At 46.0% G+C, this 26,384-nt stretch overlaps 1 protein-coding gene across 2 annotated transcripts in view; it reads left to right on the top strand.

Annotated features, from left to right (window-relative positions):
- Positions 1 to 26,384, top strand: part of NFX1 (nuclear transcription factor, X-box binding 1) — an 80,768-nt gene that overhangs the window by 40,578 nt on the left and 13,806 nt on the right. For both annotated transcript variants that reach the window (XM_077310259.1, XM_077310260.1), the window contains exons 14-20: positions 143 to 262; positions 9,207 to 9,286; positions 12,625 to 12,855; positions 15,569 to 15,642; positions 16,458 to 16,559; positions 16,937 to 16,978; positions 17,719 to 17,817. In XM_077310259.1, coding sequence (XP_077166374.1) covers positions 143 to 262; positions 9,207 to 9,286; positions 12,625 to 12,855; positions 15,569 to 15,642; positions 16,458 to 16,559; positions 16,937 to 16,978; positions 17,719 to 17,817 — 748 coding nt within the window. The remainder of the gene's footprint in view (positions 1 to 142; positions 263 to 9,206; positions 9,287 to 12,624; positions 12,856 to 15,568; positions 15,643 to 16,457; positions 16,560 to 16,936; positions 16,979 to 17,718; positions 17,818 to 26,384) is intronic.

Consider the following 26,384-nt stretch of genomic DNA (forward strand, 5'->3'; position numbering starts at 1 on the left):
TCAGAACATTGCCCGGAATGGTTTATTGTTGTGCTTTGCCTGTTTTCATAACTGAGTATTTTAACCATTTTGTCTTAGAAAACTATCGATCCTTAAATTTTATTAAAGTGCAACTTAATTTGTATTGGTTTTATTCTTTCAGGTTTTGAGGAATTAACTTGTTATTGTGGCGAATCTGTGATTTACCCTCCAATACCTTGTGGTACTCGAGCACCTGAGTGTAAAAATTCATGTACCAGGCCACATGAATGTGATCATCCAGGTAAAATCAAATGACATTTATATTGTTTACATTGCAAACGGACATGGAAAATCTAGACTTACAAGACTGCCCTATAAAGAAATATGTATGTGTTGGTTTGAAGTTGGCTCTTGGGTAAGAGGTCCACTGATTTCTGAATCCCGGGTACTTCTAGAAGGAGGGAAGTCAAACATGAAAAGGGAGTTATATCAGAAATTGAATTTTTTCATGTATTATTTTTATTATTATCATCATTATCGTTACTATTATTCAGTTTATATCCCACCACTCCCACAGGTGGCTCGTGGTGGGTAACAATATAACAAGCCCCACATAACCTCCGCCCCCATAAAACCATAAAATTGGGTGGCATAAAAACTACCCCCTCCAGCCCCACTCTCATACTCTATTACCCGAAGAAGTCACGGCTTACAATCTCTCATACTCTGTTCTTGTATTTTGAGTTTGAATGCAAGATACTCTGGAACCCTTTTCCTATGTTTTATTGTAGATAGAAATGTCAAGGCAATTGTTATTTGTTAGTTTTTTACTATAGTTTTTATTTTAGAAAACAAAATGACAGTATAAAGGGGATACAGAAAGGAAAAAAGTATTGCATAACACAATTATGTATCTAAAAATTATATATCACTCAGTATAAAAGAATAAGAGTTGCTTGTTACACTGTACCTTTCACTACCAAAAAGGGTCTCAGAGCAGCTTACAGTCGCCTTCCCTTTCCTCTCCCCACAGCAGACACCTTGTGAGGGAGGGGAGGCTGAGAGAGCCCTGAGATTACTGAAGAAGAAGAAGAAGAGTTGCTTCTTATATCCTGCTTTTCACTGCCCAAAGGAGTCTCAAAGTGGCTTCAAATCGCCTTCCCTTTCCTCTCCCCACAACAGACAACCTGGGAGGGAGGCGAGGCCTGAGATTAGCCCTGAGATCACTGAAGAAGAAGAAGGGTTGGTCCTTATATGCCATTTTTCTCTACCCGAAGGAGTCTCGAAGCTGCTTCTAATCACCTTCCCTTTCCTCTCCCCACAACAGACACCCTGTGTAGGAGGGGAGACTAAGAGAGCCCTGATATTAAGAAGAAGAGTTGGTTCTTATAGGCCACTTTCCTCTACCCAAAGGAGTCTCAAGGTGGCTTATATTCACTTTCCCTTTCCTCTTCCCACAGCAGACACCCTGTGAGACAGGTGAGGCTGAGAGAGCTCTAACAAGACTGTTCTGTGAGAACAGCTCTATCAGGATTCTGACTAACACAGGTTCACCCAGCTAGATGTCTGTGGAGGAGCAGAGAATCAAACTTTGCTCTTCTGATTAGATGCTTAACCACTCTTAACCACTACACCAAGCTGGTATAGACCATTTCCCCCAAATACCACTTTCATTATAGCGTTTTAAACGCTCTCTATAAAATCCATTGGTACTTACTTCTTTACTACATGTTTGGTATTGCGTATTTTTGCTACTTCTACCCACTTACTGTGTGTTTTAACAAATGAGTGTTAGAGTAGAAAAAGAAAATCTATTATCCCATAATGCGAAAATGCTTTCCCAAATATTAGGGTGATTCTTTTGAAAGCTGTTCATTGAGCCATCCTGGTTTCTTTAGGTTCCTCCCATTTTATCTTCTCAAGGGAATTGTCTGTGATTGTATTGTGTTTGTCTGTCTGTCTGTCTGTCTGTCTGTCTGTCTGTCTGTCTGTCTATCTATCTATCTATCTATATCTATCTATCTATCTATCTATCTATCTATCTATCTATCTATCTATCTATCTATCTATCTATCTATCATACTTCTATACCGCCCTCCCCGGAGGCTCAGGGCGGTTTACATTATAACAGAGAACAATACATAAAACAGTCTGTAAAACATGTATAACTGATAACTAATAATTGTAACCAAATAACAACACAGTATAACAGTAAACAATATAGTAATACAAACAGGTCCAGGGCTTATTGATGGGATTTTGAGGGGGGTGGCTTATTGATGGGATTCTGAGGGGGGGAGCAGGGGCCCTTTGGTTGCTGTTGATTACGTCTGGTCTCAGCCAAATGCCTGGTGGAGGAGCTCCTTTTTGCAGGCCCTGCGGAACTGTTTAAGCTCCGTCAGGGCCCTGATCTCCTCTGGGAGCTCGTTCCACCAGGTAGGGGCCAGAACAGAGAATGCTCTGGCCCTGGTCGAGACCAGACGGACTTCTTTAGGGCCAGGGATCCTTAGCTGATTGGAGGCAGTAGAGCGTAGAGCTCTTTTGGGGGCATAGGCAGGGAGGCGGTCCCTCAGGTACACTGGGCCCTGACCGCGTATGGCCTTGAAGGTAATAACCAGAACCTTTAGTCTGATCCGGAATTCAACTGGTAACCATTGCAGCTGATGGAGAATAGGCTGGATATGAGACCTCCACGGTGTTGCTGTGAGGATCCTGGCTGCTGCATTTTGAACTAGTTGTAGTTTCCGGGTCAGAGCTAAGGGCAGGCCTGCGTAGAGCGAGTTACAAAAGTCCAGTCTAGAGGTGACCGTCGCATGGATCACTGTGGCTAGGTGTTCCGGGGCCAGGTAGGGCGCTAGTAGTTTGGCTTGGTGGAGATGGTAGAATGCCAGCCGCGCTACCTTTGTGATCTGGGCCTCCATTGTGAGGGAGGCGTCCAGAATCACGCCTAGGTTCCTGGCGGAGTGAGTCATAGAGAGCTGCACGCCATCCAGGGTGGGCAGGCGCGCTTCCTCGCATGGGCCCTTCCTACCCAGCCACAGGACCTCCGTCTTTGTGCCTTCAGTATTTCACTTTTGGGAAACTCCCAACCTTCTTGGACTTCCATTTCCTTAAGGTTTTTTTACGCATGGGATTCCACCCAACAAAACTTTAAGTTTGTTAAAATTTGCTCTCCTGAAGTCTAGGCTGTCTGTGACTACATCCAGCTTTTCTCTTCCCCAAGATCATAAATTCCAGAATCACATGGTCACTAGTACCAAGCACGCCCACAACTTTTACATCATCAACCAGTTTTTCCCTGTTGGTGAGAATCAAGTTCAAACACCCCCCCACACACACACACACATACAAACACATTGCCCCCCACATTTCACTTTCTTGGAAATGAAGTGGTAGGCAAGGCAAGAATTTATTGGACTTTTCATTTTTAGCAGAGCTGGTCGTCGAACAGATGTCTAGGTAATGGAAATCTCCCATGACCACGATCCCATCTCTCTGAGAATTTTGCAATCTATAGGAGCATTTCATCCACGTCCTCTGCCTGGCTTGGTGGTCTATAGCAGACCCCCACCATAATGCCACAATTATTTCCTATTCCTTTTATTTTAACCCAAAGACTCTCATCTGAACTTTCATGCTCAAATTAACAAACTATATGTTAAGAATGTATATACTTGTGAGGAAATACGTGCATTTTCATTTCTACAAATCCATCAGAAATGAAAAAAGTTCCATCTATATCTTGGCATTTCCAGAATTCTTCCTTTGTAGTTTCTGTATCCTTTATAAATAAATGAGATATGTTGGTTCCTTGCTTACATAAAAAACACACCCACAACAATACTAAAGAAGGAAAGAGAATATCTGCAGATAAGTACTAGAAGGTGTAGATTTTTCAGAAGATACTGGCAAGTGCATTAAGAGAGCCAGTTTGGGGGAGTGTTTAGGAGTGCGGACTTCTAATCTGGCATACCGGGTTCGATTCTGCGCTCCCCCACATGCAACCAGCTGGGTGACCTTAGGCTCGCCACGGCACTGATATAGCTGTTCTGACCGAGCAGTAATACCTGGGCTCTCTCAGCCTCACCCACCCCACAGGGTGTCTGTTGTGGGGAGAGGAATGGGAAGGCGACTGTAAGCCGCTTTGAACCTCCTTCGGGTAGGGAAAAGCAGCATATAAGAACCAACTCTTCTTCTTCTTAAGAAAAAGGAAATACTTTGCATTCCTGAGACAGATCATACAAGAAAAGGGACAAAGATGCCATTGGAATCCTAGAGTGGGAAGGGGCCATGCAGGACTCTTCTAGTCTCACCCTCTGCTCAGTGCAGGATCAACCTAAAGCATTCAGCATAAGGATCTGTCCAGCCACTGCTTGAAGACCACTAGTGAGGGGGAGCTCCCCACATCCTTAGGTAGCCCATTCCTCTGCTGAATTAGACTCACAGAATCCCAGAGTGGGAAGGGGCCAGACAGGCCATCTAGTCCCACCCCCTGCTCAGTGCAGGATCAGCCTGGAGCATCCAGGAGAAGGATCTATCCAACCGCTCCTTGAAGACTGCCAGTGAGGAGGAGATCACCACCTCCTTAGGCAGCCCATTCCAATGCTGAACTAGACTCCTAGAATCCCAGAGTGGGAAGGGGCCATGCAGGCCATCTAGTCCCACCCCCTGCCCAGTGCAGGATCAGCCTCAAGCATCCAGGACAATGACCTGTCCAGCTGTGCTTGATGACTGCCAGTGGGAGGGAGCCACCTCCTTTGGCAATTGATTCCACTGCTGAACTACTCTGACTGTGAAGATTTTTTCCTTATTTCTAGCAGAAATTGTTTTCCACGTAGTTGAAACTCATTACTTCGGGTCCTATCCTCTGTTGCCAACAGGAACCTTTCACTGCCCTCCTCTGTGTCAACCTTTCACATACTTTCATGTCCCCTCTCAACTTCTTCTTGTCCAGGCTGAACATTCCCAAGTATCTCAGATTTTCCTCATAGGCTTGGGTCTCAGACCTCAGATCATTCTCATCACTCTCCTCTGAACCGTCTTAATAATTTTGTTCACGTGCTTTTTGAAGTGAGGCTTCCAGAGCTGCACTCAGTGCTTCAGGTGGGGGTCTGACCAATGCGGTATACAGAGGGGCTATGAGATCATGTGATTTTGATGTGATGCCTCTGTTGATACAGCTGAAGACTGCCTTAGACTTCTTTACTGCCCCATCACACTGTCTGCCCATATTTCACTTACAGTACCCCAAGATCACATTCACACACAGATCCCATTTGCATGAGTCCATCTACCAAAAGGAAGAAAACAAACAAAATTGAAAGAGAGGCCAAAACACTGGCTCACGAAGTATTCGCAGACAATTTACATAGAAGAACCAGAGGAGACTCTCCAAGAAATACAAAACAAAGGCTACGTAAGAGCAACATGAAACACAACCCACCTAAGAAATCAGAAGGAGAACAGGTTGAGGCATTAACATCTGGTCAAAATGGTATCTGTAAACATCAAGAGAATACATTCACCTACCAAACCTATTTTTTAATCAACTCAAAGAGCAAAAGGATGATTATGTCTACAAGAACTATGAACATCCTTATCCATGGTTCCTCTATATATTTGTGAAACAGCCTGGGGGGTGGAGCGTGTTCGGCTGTCCAAGTTGGAATAGGGCCAGTGGATTGGGCCTGCCACTGCAGCTCCCACCCTCTGTCCCTAGCCTCTTTGCTCTCAGATGCACCTCTGTGCCTGGACCCAGCAGCAGGTAAGGGGAGAGGCCCTGGGCAAAGGGTTGTGGTGGAGGGCCTGCTAACGAGGGCCTCTTGGTTTGCTAGGCCAGGCCTGCTAACGAGGGGCTTTGGCCTGCTAGGCCAGGCCTGCTAATGAGGGCCTTCTGGTTTTCTGACTTCCTGCTAAGGAGCTCTGTCCTGGGCCTGCTAATGAGCTGGCCAGCCCCCGCCCACCCAACTTGATCCGGCGGTGAGCTGCGGCCCAAAGCCACCTGAAGGTGCCTAGCGGGGGACTGGGGAGGGGTCCCTTTCATGGCCCGTTCTTAGGAACGAGCTTTGAAGCTAGTTTTTATAATAATTTAAAAATAGGCAAAGTATCTGCCTTCAGCAACAAACTAAAAATGCAGAGTGGCCATATCTGTTCCACTTAATATTTCTTGTAAGGGCTTGGAGGAGGAGTGTGTCTCATGGCTTAAGTGCCATTCAGCGCTTAACGCCCACTCAGGGCAGCTGTCCCGCGCCTGAGTGCCTCCTCCTCCAACCGGCTTGCCTGTCTGTCCTCTGTCTCCCCACCCCTGACCACCCCCTCCTCCTTCCACTTCCCTCCGAGGCTCGGAGGCTGCAGATCCCTGCTGCGTGGGAGCTGACCCTACCGGTGAGTTCCCGAACAACTGCCTGCAGCCTTTCCAGATCCTGGGGGGATGGGGAGGCCGTCCGCAGAGTTCTTCCATCCCCCCTCCCAATCTAGTGCCCATTGTATTCCTGGATGTAACGGGCTTGGCCCCTAGTATATAAATAATTCACATTTAGAAGTTAGAGAAGAATTAAAAGATCCAGGTAGAAAATACTTGATTTTCCATCTTAACGACTAGTAGTCCTAACTTCTGGGGAGTGGTGGCCTATAAATATGAATAAACAAACAAATGATTAACTAAATAAAGTGTTATAGGCCCCGGCCTCAGCATCATACAATAGGCCAGGGATTCTCAAACGGGTCCATGGACCCCTGGGTGTCCACGAGAACTTGGGGGGGGGGGTGTCTGCAGCCTCTCCCTTCTGCCTCGCTGGACTGGGCCACAAGCTAGAGAACCAGCCGCTTCCATTGCTCCCCCTCCCTCCTCCCAAGTCTGAATGAGCTATCTCAGGGTTTCTATGCTTGGGAGGGGGGAGAGCCCGCATCCTGACTCCTGCCTTAAGCCACCTCCAGTCTCTCTCTGTCCCCCTCCCCAGTTCTCCTTGAGGGGGGGATGCCACTTCCAGTTACGTGTCACTCCTGGGGACATGGAAGGGCCAGGGGCAGCTGACATCCCTTGTGAGGCTCCTTGAAGCCAGGAAGATTATTTCAGAGGCTCCTCCGTGGTTGAAAAAGGCTGCTCTATAGTATCAAAAAGCAATAAAGTATCCTATTTATGGGTAAATAGAGATCCGGTGGCCAAATATTACAAATTTATAAAAGGGGGGAATTATCTGTACACAGCCCGTGGCGCCACGGGCGCCACGGACTGAATAAAAGAGTAAGGGGTAGAGGGGAGGAGTTAGGGCGGGACCGGTCCAGGATAAAAATTCGGAGGGGCCAATCAGGAGCCGCGAAGCGGCTCCTGATTGGCCCCTCCGAGTGTCAATCCCGCCCCAAGCAGACAATGGGGAGCCGCACGAAGCGCGGCTCCCCATTGCCTGTTTCACTTGCTCGGAAAATGCGGGGGCGGCTGGTGAGAGCCTCGGCTGGGGGGTGGGCCGGGAAGCCTTCTCTCGGCCGGCGGAGCGGCCTTGCAGCGTCCTAGACGCTGCGAGGCTGCTCCGCCGGCTGGCAGAAGGCTCCAGAGAGCCTCGGCTGGGTGGGGGGGGGACGGGAAGCCTTCTGCCGGTGGGCGGAGCGGCCTCGCAGCGTCATAGACGCTGCGAGCCTGCTCCGCCCGCCGGCAGAAGGCTCCAGAGAGCCTCGGGTAGGTGGGTGGGGGGGACAGGAAGCCTTCTGCCGGCGGGCGTGAAGCCGGCGGGGTGGGTGGGTGGGTGGGTGGGGGGGACGTGAAGCCTTCTGCCGGTGGCCGGAGCGGCCTCGCAGCATCGTAGACGCTGCGAGGCCGCTCCGCCCGCCGGCAGAAGGCTCCAGAGAGCCTCGGGTGGGTGGGTGGGGGGCGGGACGGGATGGGACGGGACGGGAGTTCTAGCGCCCGTTGTATTTCTGCCTACAACGGGCTTAAGCTACTAGTAAGTATATAATCGCCTACTTACAGCTAATTAATTATTATCTGGTACACTTTTGCTTCCTCTCATTTTTTTGTTACTGTCAAGAGTAGTTCAGCAATAGAATTTGTAGCCTCAGGAGGCGGGGAACTCTCCCTCACTGGCCGTCTTCAAGCAGCAGCTAGACAGATCCTTCTCCTGGATGCTTGAGGCTGATCCTGCACTGAGCAGGGGGTAGGACTGGATGGCCTGGATGGCCCCTTCCCACTCTAGGATTCTATGGGTCTAGTTCAGCAGAGGAATGGGCTGCCTCAGGAGGTGGGGAGCTCCCCCTCACTGGCCATCTTCAAGCAGTGGCTGGACAGGTCATTGTCCTGGATGCTTGAGGCTGATCCTGCATTCAGCAGGGATTGGACTAGATGGCCTGCATGGCCCCTTCCCACTCTAGGATTCTAAATAAATAAATAGAAGTGGGGTGGAGATCAGCCTTGGCACAAAGGGTCTACTTATTCCCCGCTAATCTCGATGTTATCAGAATCCAAGTGGAGCTCGAGTAAATCAGCCCCGCACCCATCTGTCATTTGCAACTTCCCTGCAGAGGGAGAGGTGAGGATGGGGATGGAGGAATAAATTCTCTGTGTCCTCAGCGAGATAAATTTGGAGCCCTTAGAGATGCTCCCATTCAGGCCGCCATTTTGCTTTTTTTTTTAAATCTGAAACTTAGAATTTAAATTGAGTTCAGAATAAATTAATGTAATTTAATTTCCTATACAAGACTATAACATGTTAATCTTATCTGTTTATGTGTGAGGCAGCCAGACTTAGTCCCTAGTTCATGTCCTAATAAACAGCCCTTCTCCCCTGAGTTCTACCAAGCAGAGAACCTTTGGGCAATCTCTTTTTTTATATGACTCTTCTTTTTCTCTGGAGATTTTCCTCGTTGAGCCTGACTCTTAGATCCAAAGACTCGTGGTTTGTTTTACTTATACTTAGGGAGACCTGAATGGATTTGTTTGGTGGTTTAAGGAAGCCATGATGCAGAAAATTTCTACCTTGTACTATTTTAGGATACCTATTAAGAATAGTTAAGAACCCCCTGCTCAGTGCAGGATCAGTCCATTGTAAGATCCTAATAGAACAGCCAGGAAAATGTGAACCACTGTGTTTCATTGAAGTACAACTTTATTGCCCAAGGACATGGATCATTCTAGTTTCAAATAAATAGATTCACAGCAATTGCAAAGGTTAAGGTGTTTCATTGAAGTGGATTGTTGGAAACTCCTACTGTTCATTGTTATTTAAATCCTGTTTTGTTATTTTTTGTCTCTTCAGTATATCATTCCTGTCACAGTGAAGAGAAGTGTCCACCATGCACATACCTGGTTCAGAAATGGTGCATGGGAAGGCATGAGGTAAGTTTGTCTGTTTGCTTTTTTGGTGTATCCAGATCTAATAATGTGCTGTGTATTTCGTAATGCCCTTATTACTTTATAAATGTGAGATATTATGACTGCTGCAGATTCCTGCAGGCTATGTTAATGTCGATCAGGCTTTCCTCGAAAAGATGTAGAGGAAGAATGAGGCTGCTCACTTGCTCACTCGCCTTCAGGGCTTTTTACAGAGAATCTGGAGAACATGGGAACAAGTGCAGTATAACTATTTAACAATAACGCCAGATAAAATAACTATAATACCGGTGGTTATAATAGTATTTCAGTAAGTGGTTGAACAAGTTTAACATGGATTCAAGTGGGTAACCGCCAGCTCTAAAGTAGCATAACAAAATTTGAGTTCAGTAGCAACTTTAAGACCAACAAAGATTTATTCTGGGCATTGATTAAATCTTTGTTGGTCTTAAAGTGCTATTGGACACAAATTTTGTTGAAAAACTTTAACATCTCATGGTTGGTCAGTTCAGAATTCAGTTCTGGCGTGGCCATTAGATGTTGTTACTTCGGGCAACCTCAACCTGGTGGAAGAGTGCCATTTTGCAAGCCCTGCAGAACTGAGCTAGTTCCGGCAGGGCCCTGGTCTCTTCTGGGTGCTCATTCTTCCAAGTGGGGGCCAGGATGGAGAAGGTTCTGGCCCTGGTTGATGTGCTTCCTTGGGGCCAGGGATCAACAACCAGTTGGAAGTAGTGGAGTGTAGAGCTCTTTGGGGGGGGGGGTACAGACAGCAAGGCAGTCCCTCAGATACACTGGGCCCAGACTGTGTATGGCCTTAAAGGTGATTACCAAAATATCTGATATAGAATTCAACTGGTAACCACTGCAGTTTGAGAACGAACCAGATGTGGGACCTCTACGGTAGCGATCCCCAACCTGTGGGCCGTGGACCACATGTAGTCCTTCGACTAATTGGAGGTGGATCCGAAGGACGCCTCCCTCCCCCCCCGGCCCTTTACTTCATCCCCCCTGGCCCTTTACAACACACTTTGGGTGTCATTGTCTCCCATCACTCTCAGATGGGACTATCTCGTTGCAGAGAAACAAGCTCAGGGTTCCCATTGATTTGTCATTGCCATGACTTAAAATTTCCATGAAAATAAAATGTTCCTTATGTTCATTGTTGTGGCGTGTCTGTATCTTATTTTGAAGGGATGTTTAAACATTACCATAGCGATCAGAGAGCGTTAGGGCAGTGGTTGAGAGAAGAGGAGTAAACTACCCCCCCCCACCGGGCCTCAGTAAAAGGCGTTGAGTGGTCCTTGGTGAGTGGTCCCCGGTGATAAAAAGGTTGGGGACTACTGTTCTACGGTGTTCCTGTGAGGACTCTGGCTACTGCATTCTGGACCAGCTGTAGTTTCCAGGTCAAGATTAAGGGTAAGCCTATGTAGAGCAAGTTGCAGAAGTCCAATCTAGAGGATTCCATTGCATGGATCGCGGTAGCTAAGTCCTCCAAGACCAAGTAGGACACTAGTAGTTTGGTTTACCACAGCTGTCTTGTGACCTCTGCCTCTATAGAGAGGGAGGCGTTCAGGATCACGCCCAGGTTTCTGGTGGAGTGAGCCACTGATAGTTGTACCCCATCCAGGTTGAGCAATCGCACTTCCTCACTTGGACCTTTCCTGCCCAGCCACAGGACCTCCATCTTTGAAGGGTTGAGTTTCAGATTACTGTGCTTGAGCCATCTTGCCACTGCTTCCAGGCAGCTGGCTAATGCTTCTGGGGGAGAATAAGTGCAACCATCCATCAGGAGGAAGAGCTGGGTGTCATCTGCATATTGATGGCATCCCAGCTGGGCAAGAGGGTGCATGAAGATGCTAAGATTGGAGAGACATTCCCTATGGGACTCCACATATGAGCTGGTGGCAGCTTGATTGTTTCTCTCCAATTGCTAGCCTCTGTCCACGGGAGGAAGGACAGCAGCCATTGGAGCAGAACTGACCTGCCGTGGTCCAGCTTGGCAGTGGAAGTCATCCATTGGGGCAACCAGTGCTGTTTCTACCCCATGGCCAGGCCAGAAGCCTGACTGGGATGGGCCTGGGACCGAAGTTTCATCCAGGAATGCCGATCATTGGTCCGCCGCAGCCCTTTCCACCATTTCCCCCAGAAATGCTAAGTGTGAGATGGGTCAGTAATCGGCAGGGTCCCCCAGGTCCAGAAAACTTTCTCCAGCAGTGGGTGGATCAGTCTCTTTCACCCCCTCTAGAAAGTCTCCCGTTGAGGGAGAGAGAGGTTGATTATCTTCCCGGGGCTATCCTTACATCAGCTGTTTTGAGTAGCCACGATAGGCAAGAGCTTCATGGGCATGTGGACAGCCATGCTGAGGCTAGCATCTTGTCCACTACAGGCAGCATGAGTCATCCACGGTTACTCCAGAGGCGGCCAAAGGCCTCTGCTTTGCTTTCTGCGTCCAGGGTTGCAGGGAGGTCCCGGCGGAGTGTCAAGATTCTGTCCATGAAGTAACCTGCAAATGCCTCACAGCTAGGTTCAGATGGACTATTGTTTTGGTGCTCTTCCTCCAGAGCAGTGAGTGGCCAAACTATCCCAAACAATTGTGAGTTTGTGTTTTACTGACTTTACCGCCATCTCATATGCTGTCGTATGCATTCTGTAAGATGTTTTCGATACTTCGTCGTGAGTCTTCCTCGAAACTCACTCTAGTTGTCTCAGCTCCCTTTATTTTTTGCAGAGTTCCTCAGTGTACCAGGGGGCCCGTTTGAGGGGGGGGGGAGGACGTTGGGGAGCTATCTCATCAACGGCGGCCGGCATTCTGTCTTGCCAGTCGCTGACCAGTCCATTCAGAGAAGTGCCAGGAGGCATTGGGTCCCACAGAGCATTCTAAAGATGTCTTTTATTTGGATCAACATCTGTCTCAGGATTTTGGAAACTGCTTCAAAAAACTCTTCTTGTTGTGTGGGATGAGCCAGTGGCTTGCTACTTGTTCTGAAAGAGACATTTCCATTACAAAGAGCATGCTGAGTTCAGTTAGGCAAAGGGGAAGAAGACATTCCCGATGGCCACAAAGCTGTCATTTTCTGTTTGGTTGGTTGATGACATTGCAGTCATTGGTAGACTGTTATGATTACTGTTACTATGATTATGATGTATATCCACGGCATGTTATGTAAACCGCCTGGAGCCTTATGGGAGGGCGGGGTAGCAATTCAAGAAAATCATAAATAAATTCACAATGTCTGTCAGATAGCTTAAGAAAGATATGACAAAACCACCCAGAAGCAGAGGTTTCATGCAAGTTCTGTGAAAGTATCGCTCTCTTGGTTTCGTTTTGTCTTCTTCTGTTTCAGTTGCGCAGCAATATTCCTTGTTACCTCACCGACATCTCGTGCGGGCTTCCCTGCGATCGAATGTTAAAATGCGGCATGCACAAATGTAAAAGGATCTGCCACAAGGGGGAGTGCCTCATTGATGAAGAGTGCAGGCAGCCCTGTACCATTCCAAGGCTGCACTGCAATCACCCGTGCGTGTCTCCCTGCCATCCCTCTTTGCCTTGTCCTTCCACATCTTGCAGTGCTAAGGTAGGTCCCTCTCTCAGGAAGAAAGAATCCATTTTTGACCCAAAGCTGAACTCTCCTGTACAAGCCAGTATGTGCTGGTGGACGTCCACCATCTTCATGAAGCTTATGTGTGGTCTGGCAAATGGACCAATCTGAATTTAAGCAATCTTGCTCCCAAAACCTGTATTTCAAAAGTTGGAGTTTGATCTCCCCTGGTTTACTACTCTTGTTTCCCAGCTGTAAGGTTGGCCCAGATCTGGAATGGATGGTTCCTTCCTCTTCCCACTACTGCTGTCCTCATGATGTGACCGCTGTCTGTCTACTGAGTTGGCTGTACTACATTGAACATGCAAAAAAGTGCCTTTCAGGGCAGTCCTGACAAGGGTTATGCCCCTGGAAGCCCTTGGGCTTGGAAGGCTGCAACCCTGCTTTGGAAACTAGACGTGACCACCCTAGACCTACTTATTCCAGTCTAATCATAGAATCATAGAATCGTCGAGTTGGAAGGGACCTCCAGGGTCATCTAGTCCAACCCCTTGCACTATGCAGGACACTCACAACTGCCTGCCTGCCCACTGTGGCCCCAACTTCATGCCCAAGTGATCCCCCCCTACAAAAAAATCTTCAGAATTCAGCCTGGCCTGGAGGGAATCCCAGAGTGGCGATCAGCGATTCCCTGGGGATGCCAGGAAGGGACAAACCCTGGCACATCCCCTCCTACCCACTCACTCCCCTTCTGCCTACGTTCATACAATCAGAACTTCTGACAGATGACTATCTAGCCTCTGCTTAAAAATTCCAAAGAAGGAGAACTCACCACCTCCCGATGAAGCCTGTTCCACTGAGGAACCGCTCTGTCAGGAACCTCTTCCGGATGTTTAGCTGAAAATTCTTTTGAATTTATTTCAACCCATTGGTTCTGGTCTGACCCTCTGGGGCAACAAAAAACAATTCTGCTCCATCTTCTATATGACAGCCCTTCAAGTAACTGAAGCTGATGATCATATCACCTCTTAATCATCTTCTCTCCAGACTAAACAGACCAAGCTTCTTCAACCTTTCCTCATACAACTTGGTCACCAAATCCCTCACCATCTTTGTAGCCCTCCTCTGGACACGCTCCAGTTTCTGTACATCTTTCTTCAGTTGCGGTGCCCAAAACTGAACACGGTACTCTAAGTGAGGTCTTACAGAGCGGAGTAAAGTGGTAACATCACCTCACATAATCTGGACACTATAGTTCTTTTAATACAACCCCAAATCCCGTTTGCCTTTTTAGCCACTGAGTCACACTGCTGACTCCAGTGACTGGTCTCCTAAAGAACCCAGATCCTTTTCACACGTACTGCTGCCAAGTCTCACCCATCCTATAGTGATGTAAATGATTTTTTTACGTAAATGCAGAACTTTAAAGGTAAAGGTAAAGGTATCCCCTGTGCAAGCACCGAGTCATGTCTGACCCTTGGGGTGACGCCCTCTAGCGTTTTCTTGGCAGACTCAATACGGGGTGGTTTGCCAGTGCCTTCCCCAGTCATTACCGTTTACCCCCCAGCAAGCTGGGTACTCATTTTACCGACCTCGGAAGGATGGAAGGCTGAGTCAACCTTGAGCCGGCTGCTGGGATTGAACTCCCAGCCTTATGGGCAAAGCTGTCAGACAGCTGCCTTACCACTCTGCGCCACAAGAAGCTCTGCAGAACTTTACATTTGTAATTAAAATTCATTTTAGCCCTGTATCCTGATTCTTTCTTTTGGTGTGTTTGTACCCTCCCAGTTTAGCATAATCTGCACATTTTATAAGGACCCCCTCCAGCCTCTTGTGGTGCAGAGTGGTAAAGCAGCAGACATGCAGTCTGAAGCTCTGCCCATGAGGCTGGGAGTTCAATCCCAGCAGCCGGCTCAAGGTTGACTCAGCCTTCCATCCTTCCGAGGTCGGTAAAATGAGTACCCAGCTTGCTTGCTGGGGGGTAAATGGTAATGACTGGGGAAGGCACTGGGAAACCACCCCGTATTGAGTCTGCCATGAAAACGCTAGAGGGCATCACCCCAAGGGTCAGACATGACCCGGTGCTTGCAAAGGGGATATCTTTACCTTTTACCATTCCTTCATCCAAATCATTTATGGATATGTTGAATAACTCAGGGCCCAGAACAGGTGGGTGTAGATTGAATGCATGTAGCTGCCTTACCCCGAATCAGACCACGGAGGCCCATCAAACTCACCTTTGTTGAGTCAAGCCTGCAGTTGCTCTCCTGAGGTCTTTCGCATCAGATCTGACCTGAATCTCACTGGAGGTGCCATTGATTGAACATGGGATCCTTCTGCATGCCAAGTAGGTGCTCTACCACATTGAGCCACAGCACCAGAGTAAACTTTGCATTCAGTCATTCCAGGAAGATTTTTGAGACATTATTTGAATTGCTTCTGAAGTAACTCTATTTATTTTTTATTTCTTATATTTATATAGTGTATCTGATTTGCCCTTGGTGTGGTTTGTAGCCTGCCTTGGTAGCCCAGGACAGTAGAAATTGGAGCAAAAGTGTAGGGAGATAAAGACAGCAGGAGGGATAAAGGAAGTTTGCCCCTCCAGTGAGGGCCCTGGGTCCCACTCTTGCCTGTTGGCTGCATTCTGTGAATCAAGACTTTCTCCAGCGCTGTCAGCCAGCCCTTGGGACTGCTGGATTCCTGCTGTGTTTGGGGGAAGTTTCTTATTTCTGTTTTCATAACAAAACAGGTTGAAGTTCACTGTGACTGTGGAAGAAGAAAGGAGACAATGGTTTGTTCAGACGCATCCAGTATGTATCAAAGGTATGCAGTGATTTGGGGGGTTTGATTTCTTGACAGTCTTGTATGCACTAATCAGAAGTAATCCTGTTGGCTTTTTGTTCTCTGAATGGGATATAGTAGCTTTTATTTCAGCTGTCCTTTCGTTCCTAGAAGAAAGCATTCTTCCTTGAACGTTCATTTGGCAGTTTGTAACATGTTCTTCTCAGGCTGCTTCTGGGATGTAGGCCTGCCGTGTGCACTTCGTTTGCGGAGAAATTCTCAGAGTTTTAACCAGTAGGTTCCAGAGCTTGTTAACGCTTGATTTGATTGGGGAAAGTCACAGTAGCTCAAAACAGGATAAACAGAAATCCTCTCATGTGATTAGATTTGAGCTATTTTTCCTCATTTCAAAAACAACTCATTCAGCATCACTCTTAACTACCCCATTTGATCAGAATCACACTGTGATTATCCTGCCGCCCACCTGTCATGTCGGATGAGGCCTCCGCGGACCACAGGATATTAAAGAGCACCCCGCATGAATGAATATGTCATACATTGGCTGTCTCAGAAATTTCTCCCCAGCTGCATATTCTAAACGCAAGAGTAAAATTATTATACTTCATCTGACAAGACAGCATTTTAGTGGGCTAATTTGGCACTGAGGCGACTAATGCCTGACCTGAGGATCACACTCAATTTTCCAGCAGCTCTTGTAGGAAGAATTAGCTGTTTAGCTTCATGGGGTTTTCATCCTTCTTTGTTCCTTCACCTTCTTAGTTTCTTCCATAATCATTTCCTGCTGCCTCAGGTAAGTAAGGACCATTCATGTTCCATATGGTATTATTCTCTTCCAGAATAGCTGCAATATCCATAGCTTCTAAGTTAACAGACCCCCAGTTTGGAGATTCAGTGGAGATTAGCAGACTGATTACCAAAAAAGAAATGAAGCAAACCAGGTAAATAAACTAATGCTTAAACACGGTCTGAAACTGGATGCTGCCAACAGGAGGGGTTTCCAAGCCTGTTCATTGAGCATCTGCTGTGAATGGCGGGTGGGGCTGAAGCACTTGCCTGGATCTCCCCGTGTTGCTGGCCATTCTGGCTCCCTCTGGGCTTTGGGGTTTTCTCTGTAGGGAAAGGTTAGAAAAGCAGCTTCCTGGAGTATTAACCAGTTCAGCCAACGGGTCCAAACAGTGTCAGATGATGCTGTGAGAAGAATCTTTTTGTAACATACCAAGTGCTGAAGAGTCTTTTTTGAAGGGGGTGGGATAGCAGAGTGTTTAAGGAAACATCCCTGCTCTCTTCAACCTGCACTTTGTGTTTCTTTCTCTAGGCTGCAGTGTGATGAAGAATGTTTGGCCCTTGAAAGGAACCGGTAGGCAATGCCCTTCATAATGTATTTTGGATATAGGACTACAAATTAGGGTCTGTTTGTAGGATGTATAAAAATAACCATATAGCAGCAGATTATTAGGAATGAGCAAGATAATATAGGGCATGTTGTAGATCCCTGGTTGTGTAAACAAGGGAGGATAATTTGACATAATCTTAAATCATGCTAGCATACAGTGATAAAATAACTGTTTGCGGGAGAACATACAAAAGAAGTGGACATTGACAGAGACGTGTGGCGGAAACTTTCCTATAGAATCGCTGAGGGTTGGACACGACGGAACGGATGGCATCATCACCATCATACAGATGCAAATGACATGGGGATGGATTTAATTTATAAATTTCTATGCGGCCCTTCTCCAGTGGCGTAGGGCAGTTTATAGCATATTAGTCTGTTGTTAGGTGCGAAGTCGTGTCCGGCCCATCACGACCCCATGGACAATGATCCTCCAGGCCCTCCAGCGATTGAGGGCAAAAGAAGAAGGGGACGACAGAGAATGAAGTGGCTGGATGGAGTGACTGAAGCAGTCGGTGCAAACTTGAATGGCATCCGGGGAATGGTAGAGGACAGGAAGGCCTGGAGGATCATTGTCCATGGGGTCGCGATGGGTCAGACACAACTTCACACTTAACAACAACAACAAATATGATTTATAGTGACACTGTTGGATTAAAATATAGATGATCAGGATCTTTTAAACTTTTAATGTTTTTAATCAGGCGGTTTGCTGAAGCCCTCCATATAGATGACACTTCGGACCCTTTTAACGTTCGTTCTTCTGCACCCAAGTACAGTGATACCTTGAAAGAGGATGGGAGGTATGTAGTGTCATTCTTGCTTAGAAGTTTGTGCGTGCTCCAGAGAGCAAATGAGCTTTTCTACTGATTTCAGCATGAGGAAAGTTGGAGAGTTGTTCTGAGTGTTAATTCCACTATTGCTGGAGCTGCTGCCCAGAATTCTCTTTAATACCTGCACTGTTCAGTTCAGTATAAGCACCCCTTCGACATCAGTGGGGGAAGTCATTCAGGATAGTTAGGTCACGCCTCTGCTCAGTCAGGTAGGGCTGTTCAAATTCAAATAAGCCAAGAGTACAATATGGCAAGTGATACATCTCTTGGACTTGGGGGTTCCCTTCCCTGCCCCTCCCTGCCCCTCAGCAGAGTCACTGATTATCAGTGCTTTTCCTTTCCACTGAAGTCGGGGGAGGGTGCCACTGAAAAGGGTGGGAGTTCCTGTCCCTTGTGGCTCCTCTCTACCTGCTTGCCTGCATGCCTGCCTGCCTGCCTGCCTGGGTTTGGCCCAGGGTCTCCCAGTAAATTTCCCACTGGCTGGGCACAGAAAGACGGGAAGCTGCTTTAACCCTGAGCCAGACCCGGGTGCATCAAGGCCTGTCCTGTCTCCTCAGACTGTTGATGGCTCTCCAAGGGCTCTGTCAGAGGTAGATTTATGGGACTCCAAGAGGGTTGCATGTAAGGGTGCCAACCGCCAGGAGGGGACAGAGGTCTGCAGGAGTCACAGCTCATCTCCAGACTGCAGAGATCAGTTCCCCATTGAAGGTGGGGAAAGATTATGGTTTCCGGGTCAAGCCTGGAGTCTCCACCCCCTTACACATCCCACTGGACCACCCCATTGTATCCATGCCAGCTCCTCGGAAAGGTCACAAAAGGCAAATTTTCGTTCTTTCCCAATTCTCTGAATATAAACAATTCCAATTCCCTCTGGCCTTGGGGTCGGCCTGACATTGGCAATATTTCAAGATACAGTCAAGAACAAGTTTCTGAGCCGCCTGTTACAAAACAGTCTGGTACACCAAGCTTCTCTTTACAGAACAATAATGAAAAAATATTATTTCACTCCTTACTCCATCATCACCACCCTGACAAGGCCTCTGTTGTGAGGAGAGGACGTGAAGGCAGTTGTATGACATTTTAAGACTCCTTTGGGTAGTGAAAAACAGGGTATCAAAACCAAGGGCCATTCCGCACCGGGATCCATGTAGCAAATTGTTTGCTGAACGAAAAATCGCCATTTTAAATAGTGGAATTCGGCGTAACGCATACCTGCCTTTGTAGTGGAATCCAGTTGTGTTTCTATCATTTCCCACAGGGTTCCGGTCTCTGCAAAAATCGCTAGCCAGGAAGTGCTATTGCTAAGCTGTGTCTCGCCCCTGGCCATCAAGCAGCCAATGGGCGGCCGTTATCATGCTCCCAAACAGTCCCTTTCCCTTTAAGGAAGTTAAAAAAAAAAAACACACCCGTTGCAACGAATATGCATTGATTCATTGCAACGGAGAGACCCATCCAGCTAGCAGGTGGTGTTTGAGCTGCCATTTCATCGTTGCCACGCTCACCCCGAGTGGAAACCCCCCCCCCCTCACGGGCGCGATTTTCAGTGTGAAAAATAAAGTGAAAATAAACCAGCAAACGGCCCTCTGCGATGCTTGTGCTTGGTGACTTTAAACAGAGGGGCTGCAGCCAGGGAAGCCTCGCTGGGTAAACGAAGGCTCGCTGGTGCGTTGATCTCCGCTCGCTCGGAGAAAAAAAATGGCGATCGCTTCGCCGGAAGATCAGAGGAGAGAGCCAGGGGGAGGGACTTTGCAGAAACCACAACAATGGTAATGCACAGAACTTTCCCGCTAGTGTTGCAGATTGGTTGCAGGAGTGTAGCGCTTTCCGGAGGGTGAATCCACTTTTTGGGATTTCCCTGAAAGCGCTACAACGAAGCGCTTTTTGCAGATCGGTTTCAGGAGTATTGCAGATTGTCAACGACGTTGTGCATAATGGCAAAACTGTAGCGATTTCAATTAGTAACCATTGTGCTATTTTGGACAAATGCGGAACGGCCCCAAATCTTGTACTTCTTTTTACCTTGGCAAAAGATTGTGAATAAATTAAATTTGGGCACCTATTAAAATTTTCCGTAAATCCCAAAGCTGCAAGGGAACCAATCAATCAATCAATATTTATTTACGGTCATTCAGACTAAAATTAAAGTACAAGCAATTAAAAACGAAGGCAATTTAAAAACAGAAAAAACAGTAATATTACTATAAAATTTTTAAAAGATCTGACAACATAAAAACTTTAAGATGTTACATTCAGTATTTAAAACATAGTTTAAGTTGCCCGTGACAATTGGCTCTTTGTACTTTTGAAACTGGATCAGAAAGGAATTTTCTGATCCACATACACAGTACGCAATTTCATGGCGGCAAAATTTAGTGCAAAAATTAGCTGTGCAGAGTGTCTTGAAGCAGCACCTTGACTTTTTCTGGGGAAGATCTTGGGTAGGTGTTCAAAACTGGCTGAATAAAGTTACATCTGATGGTATCATAGATGGGGCAGAACAGAAGCACATGTTCGTCTGACTCTTTCCATCCGCTGGCCCAAGGACAGAGTCGCTGAGCAAGAGGGTTTTTTTTGTAACGCCCCTCCAACACAGCTGTAGGTAGAGCTGAGCATCTCGCTTGGGTGAAGACCCTTCTATGGGTGTGAAGTTCTAGGTCTGACAGATATGGGGCTGGAACAAGCTTGTGTCGGATCCTATCTGGACACAGAAACTCTGGTGTTTTGGCTAGATCGCTTTGCCAACTAATGTCCTTGGCCCTTTGTTTAATTGTGGATTTAGCTTGATCTTGGTGTAAGTTGGCTAGCTGTTGTTCCATAAAGCCGAGCTGTGCTAGTTTGCGCTTCACAGTTTTTCGCCAAATTGACTGAAAGTTGTCTCTTAAGATCAAAGCAGACAATCGCTTTGGGTCGTAGGTTAGCTTCAGCCAATAGAGGATCGATAGCATATAGTTCTTGTCTTCCACACTTTGCATACCTGTTTCCAATCTCACTCTGGCATTTGAAATGCATTTGAGGAGCTGGATGATCTTCCTTAGAAATGTTGACTGCACCCTTTCCAGCAGCATAACACTAGATGTTGGGGCTCCTGAAAAGGAGCCATTTAGCAGCTGAGAAAGTGTCTTGGCTCTGAATAGGGCAGCTGGCACAAAATATTTTCTCTTGGTTTGATAGAATTTGACAATGTTGTTAGCCAATCTCTGGGCTTGCTCAGCAGCATATTGAAAGTGAGCAGTCCTGGCACATGAAGATTGTAATACAACTCCCAGGTACTTGAACTTACTGACTTATTCGTTGTCTAGTTTCCAGATGTTTGGTTTTGTCCTCTTGCTGAAAACCATGACCTTTGTATTTTGGTAGTTTACTTGGAGTTGTTCTTCTTTGCAGTAGCTGCTAAGCCTCCTTAGCATTCTTTTGAGTCCTACTGCAGTTCTGGAAAGTAATACTACGGCATCGGCGTAAGGGAGAATAGGAACAGGACGATGGGCTAAACTAGGTGGATGAAATTCCTTGTCCTGGAATGATTTAATTATACCCTTTATGTAAACGTTAAACAAAGTAGGAGCTAAGATGCAGCCTTGTCTAACTCCTTTGGTGACATTAATGGGATTGGTAAGATGACCTTGGTTACTGCATCTGACCCTTATTGCTGTGCCCTGGTGTAATAATTTAATAAGGGCAAGAAGCCATCGATCGATAGAAGAGTACTCTAATTTCTTCCAGAGGCGAGATCTAGAGATAGAATCGAAGGCAGCTTTAAAATCAACAAATACAGCATAGAGAGCAGATTTTACAAAGATGTATTTTTCTGCTAGGTGTTGAATAGTCGAGCAGTGATCAATTGTGGAGGCACCTTCTCTAAAACCAGCTTGTTCGGACCCCTGCTTGATCCAACTCGAGAGCTTCTCTAGTAAATGTTTAGCGTATAACTTACTGGGGATACTCAATAGGCTTATGGGGTGATAGTTTGCTGGGTCGCTTCTTTTGCCAGGAATATGAGCCGGGGAATTAATAAATGTAAAAAGAGTTGCTAATACTGGGATCCACCATTCTTCATTATTCTTTAGAAGTTCAGGGGGGATCCCATCCAGCCCTGGGGTTTTGCCTCCCTTTAACTGATGCATAAGTGATTTTACTTCATTTTGAGTGACTGGGGCCACTCTGGAAGCCTCCCCAGTGTGCTTAGTTGGTTCATTTCTGAAGAATCATTATAAAGGTTTTGAAAGTGAGTGACCCATTTTTGTGGGGGGATGCATAGTTCAGTAGGCGTTCTGCCACTTGATTTCTCCCCCGATGTCAGCTTCCGAAAGAGAGTGGTGTTCTTGTTCCTCACAGACCGAATTAAGGACCGCCAGAGCTCGAGGCAGTATTTTTTCTTTTTCCAAGCTAGTAGGTTTTTATACGTTTTCTTGAGATTTAAAATGTGTGAAGGCTCGTTATTCAAAGATCCAGCTCCATTTTCAGTATAACGTTTGTAAGCGGCTGTCAGATCTTTCTTTGATTTAATACAGTCCTTATCGAACCAAGGCTTACCAAAACGGCCCATTGTCCGACTAGGTGGGGTGTTTTCTCGGGTCAGGACAGACTTCAGCTCGTCCATGAGTGCAGCATACAAGGAAAGAGGGTTCTGGCAGGAACGAGGCACTAGAAACCTCTTGCGCAGTTCCTTTAAGTTGTCCGAGACTAACATTTTTTTTTACCAAATCATCTAGTTGAGGAGACCATCTTATCCGACATCCAGTCTGTTCTGTTAGAGCAATCTGGGGGACGTCTGCAGGTTCATATTGGAAGTGTTGCTCAGGGGGAGAGAAATGAAGGAGAAGAGGGAGGTGATCCCCTTCTAAGTAAGGAAGCCCTTGAAAGTCACTGACTGACCTGCCGAAAATTGCATCAGTCAGCATATAGTCAGTAGTGCTGGCTCTTGTTCCTGTCAAGTATGTAAATTCTCCAGGATGGTCTCTGAGTGTTGACCCCTTTAATTCAAATAGATTTCATTTATGAGCCATCGAGGCAAGTTGGAATCCCGCTTGGTTTGACCGTTTATCTTTAGAGGCACGGGCAAGGAAGTGGCTTGCTGGGCCCTCTTCATTACCGACCCAAGTTATTTTAGGTTTGGTACGTAAAGTTTGATCATTTGGGCCAATACGTGCATTTAGATCCCCAACGACCAGGACCCCAGCTGACAGATGTTCCAGGCTAGTGTCAAGTATGTATTCTTCTAGAGCTTTCCAAGCAGCTTTGATGTCCATCACTGTCCATCACTTACCAGGATACCAAAAGCCAGATTGTTTAAAGGATTTAGGGGAATACATGTTGCCTTTAGTTTAGTGGATACCAGGATACCCAGGCCACCTTTCAGTCTCCCAGGGCCTTGTCCTTGTATTTTATTTATTTTATTTATTATATTTGCTTCTTACTTGAAGGAGAAATATCCATCTAACTCAAGATCAGCTTTTGTCCACGTTTCCTGAAGAGCTACAATGTCACAGGGATGGTGTAAAAAAGGAATTACTTCTCCCCTACGGAGAACCCTAGACCAGCCAGCTATATTCCAAGACATTAGCTTAAGCAGGTTGGGTGGTCTGTGGGAGATGGGCCTCTATTGGCATCAGGTGCTCGTAGAGTCCAGATCAATTAGAAGTGGTACCTGATTACTTTCTCCTTCAGAGATAAATTTATTTGGCCTTGCGTTCCCATTTCATGCCATTCTTGCATCTCAACTAGTTCTTGAGCCAAGTATTTTGGATTATGCATGGATTGTACTTGCCTCTCCTGAAGCACTTTGTGAAGGGCAGGAGGATCCAACTCCACTTCCTGAAAGAGCAAAATTCCTCGGGATTTAATTACTGATGGTTCCTGAATTAATTTGTCCCAAGGGGAGAGGGAGGGTTGTGCTGTAGGTACTCCAGCAGCATCTTGTATCTGTTGTTTCCTCCCGGTTTACTTCCATTTCCGAACAGTAAGATGTTTCCAGTGGGGGCATTGAGTCGAAAGATGTGGAAAGCTGACTTCTTGCAGGTGAATCTTGTTTCCTGCTTCCTTGTGCCCCACCTATCTCATCTCCTGTTGTCACTTGATTGATGACCGTCTCTGTCTGGTTTTTACCTCTTAACATTACTGGGTTCTTTTTCAAGCTTTTCCCACTGTAGATCTGTTCATGCTCTCTAAGAGCTTGAGGACCTGGTTGTAAGCTTGCATCATTATTATGTATTTCGGTAAACATGGCCACATGCCCAGAACTAATTTGTAATTCTTTTCCCTTTCTCATTAATGCCCTTGTGGTTGGTGCCAGACTCTTTGACAGCTGTTGATTAGACTGGGAGCGATTGAGGGCAAAAGAAGAAGGGGATGACAGAGAATGAGGTGGCTGGATGGAGTCCCTGAAGCAGTCGGTGCAAACTTAAATGGACTCCGGGGAATGGTAGAGGACAGGAAGGCCTGGAGGATCATTGTCCATGGGGTCGCGATGGGTCGGACATGACTTTGCACCGAACAACAATGTTAACCTCCGTTAATTTGCATTGGAGAATTGGTGTCAAGGAATTTAGCACGGTTCTGTTAGAATTCCACTTATTGTAGTTTACTCTAAGGTTACCTACCAGTACAGCCAGCTGCTTTTGTTGGAGTCTGTGAGTGTTTTTTGTATTATTGATATAAGAAGATTGCTGGTTACTGTCAGGAAGCACTGAGGGAGTGGTTTTCTGATTCGCATTTGCTTTTAGGAGGCCATTTTGAGATTTTATTTTATCTTCTGGAGAATTTGCTTTCTCAACACCGTCCTTCCGTCCCTTTAAGTGAAATTCTGTAAGTTTATTTACTGCTTCCTTCAGGTCAGTCAGACAAAGGTTTATTTGGTCAATTTTTGTATACAAATTTACAACCGTCTCAGTTATCAGAACTGATTGTTTAAAAAGGAGCTCAGAATTAGTTGGCTGCTTCTTACACAGAGACTGCCCCCCCCCCCCCGTATCTTCCGCAAATGGTAAAGGCAACTTTGGTGGACTTGAAAGTCCTCTCTCATCTTCCAGAATGTGGGAGTCTTCCTTCAAGATGGAATATCTGTCGCTAATTGGAGCAGTTTCCGGGGCAAGCTCCAATTTCTTTGCTTTCAAAAAGTCACCAAGCTTTAGCTGTTTCTCGGCCCTACAGCCAGGCTGATCAGCAGGGGAGCGCAGCCTCTTTTTCGCTCCCATTTGGGTAGGCTGGAGGAGTTCTTGTATTATCCGGAAGTTTCTTATCGTCCTCATTTTCCTTATTTTCTTGTATTATGCTTCTTGTTCAGATAAACAGCATATATTAAAACTCCTCAAACATGAAACAGAAACTAGTAGAGATAGAAACCACAAAAATAAGCCGAGCACACCTGCGCGTTGTTATCACACCACTGCCGCCGCCGTCTTCCTGGGAACCTATCAAGAGTTGTATTTCACTTTGTCAAATAGTTTTGTTTTGTTTTTTGGCATAAATAAAAAAGGTGATTCAGTGTTTCCCTTGCTATTAGAATCAATCATATTGACGATTTTTCTTATATTAGAAGTTAAATGGTGTTCTCGTATTGAACCGGTCTGATATAGTTAGGTATACTTTTCAGTTAATGCCTTGTTGGTTTGCTAATATAAAGATCAAAATGTTCAATTTTTGATGAAATACCTACTTGGATGATACGAGCTAACTGACAAGGGATCTTTTGTGGGTTTTAGAATCACGATTATTTTACTCTCCACCCAGAATCAAATATATCAGAGTTCTTGATATTAAACATCCATTAGTTAGAGTGCACCAGATATGGATCGATGAGAAAGGAAGAAACAATGGAACATGTTCTCTTTCAATGTCGATTCTATAATGAGATTCGAACTAGTCTAATTCTTCCGTTGCTAGGCAGATTCCCAGGGTGCTCAGGAGAATTTTACATTTCTCTGCTGCTTGCAGATATAGAAAATAACACAACTTATAAAGTTGCCAAGTTCTGCACAGCAGCGATCAAAATTCGTAATAGAATGGTCTGTTTCAAGTGAACTGGAAAGCTGTGTTTATCTACCTTTTCTATTTTCTATTGTTATCTTTTAAGATGTTTTAATGTCTGGTTTTAATGGATATTTCTGTATCATCTTATGCTGGTCTATGACCGTAATAAAACAAACACACACAAGAGAAAGGAAGATACATTTTAAAATTATGATTCTTAATAAATATTATTTTAATTGAAGGTGATCATAATAATATAAATATCACTTTAGGAAATATTCATGCATTCAATAGTCACCAGGGCTCCATCACCAGCTGGTTGCCTTTGCAGAAGGCGACCAGACAGTAAGGGGAGACTTCAGTGCACTGAGGAAGGTAGATCTGGAACAATTGCAGAGCAAAAAGAGGAAGAATAAATAGTTCAGTAACTCTCTTAAGGCCTTTTTTTAAAAAAAAAAAACATTTTATTTTACACTAATGAACATTTGGAGATACACCATCTATTTGAGGAGGATATGACCTTGTTGGTCATATGCACATAATAGGCATATGATCTTAACACAGCCCGCGGC

The sequence above is a fragment of the Paroedura picta genome, chromosome 14, assembly GCF_049243985.1.
Source record: "Paroedura picta isolate Pp20150507F chromosome 14, Ppicta_v3.0, whole genome shotgun sequence".
NCBI lineage: Eukaryota > Metazoa > Chordata > Lepidosauria > Squamata > Gekkonidae > Paroedura > Paroedura picta.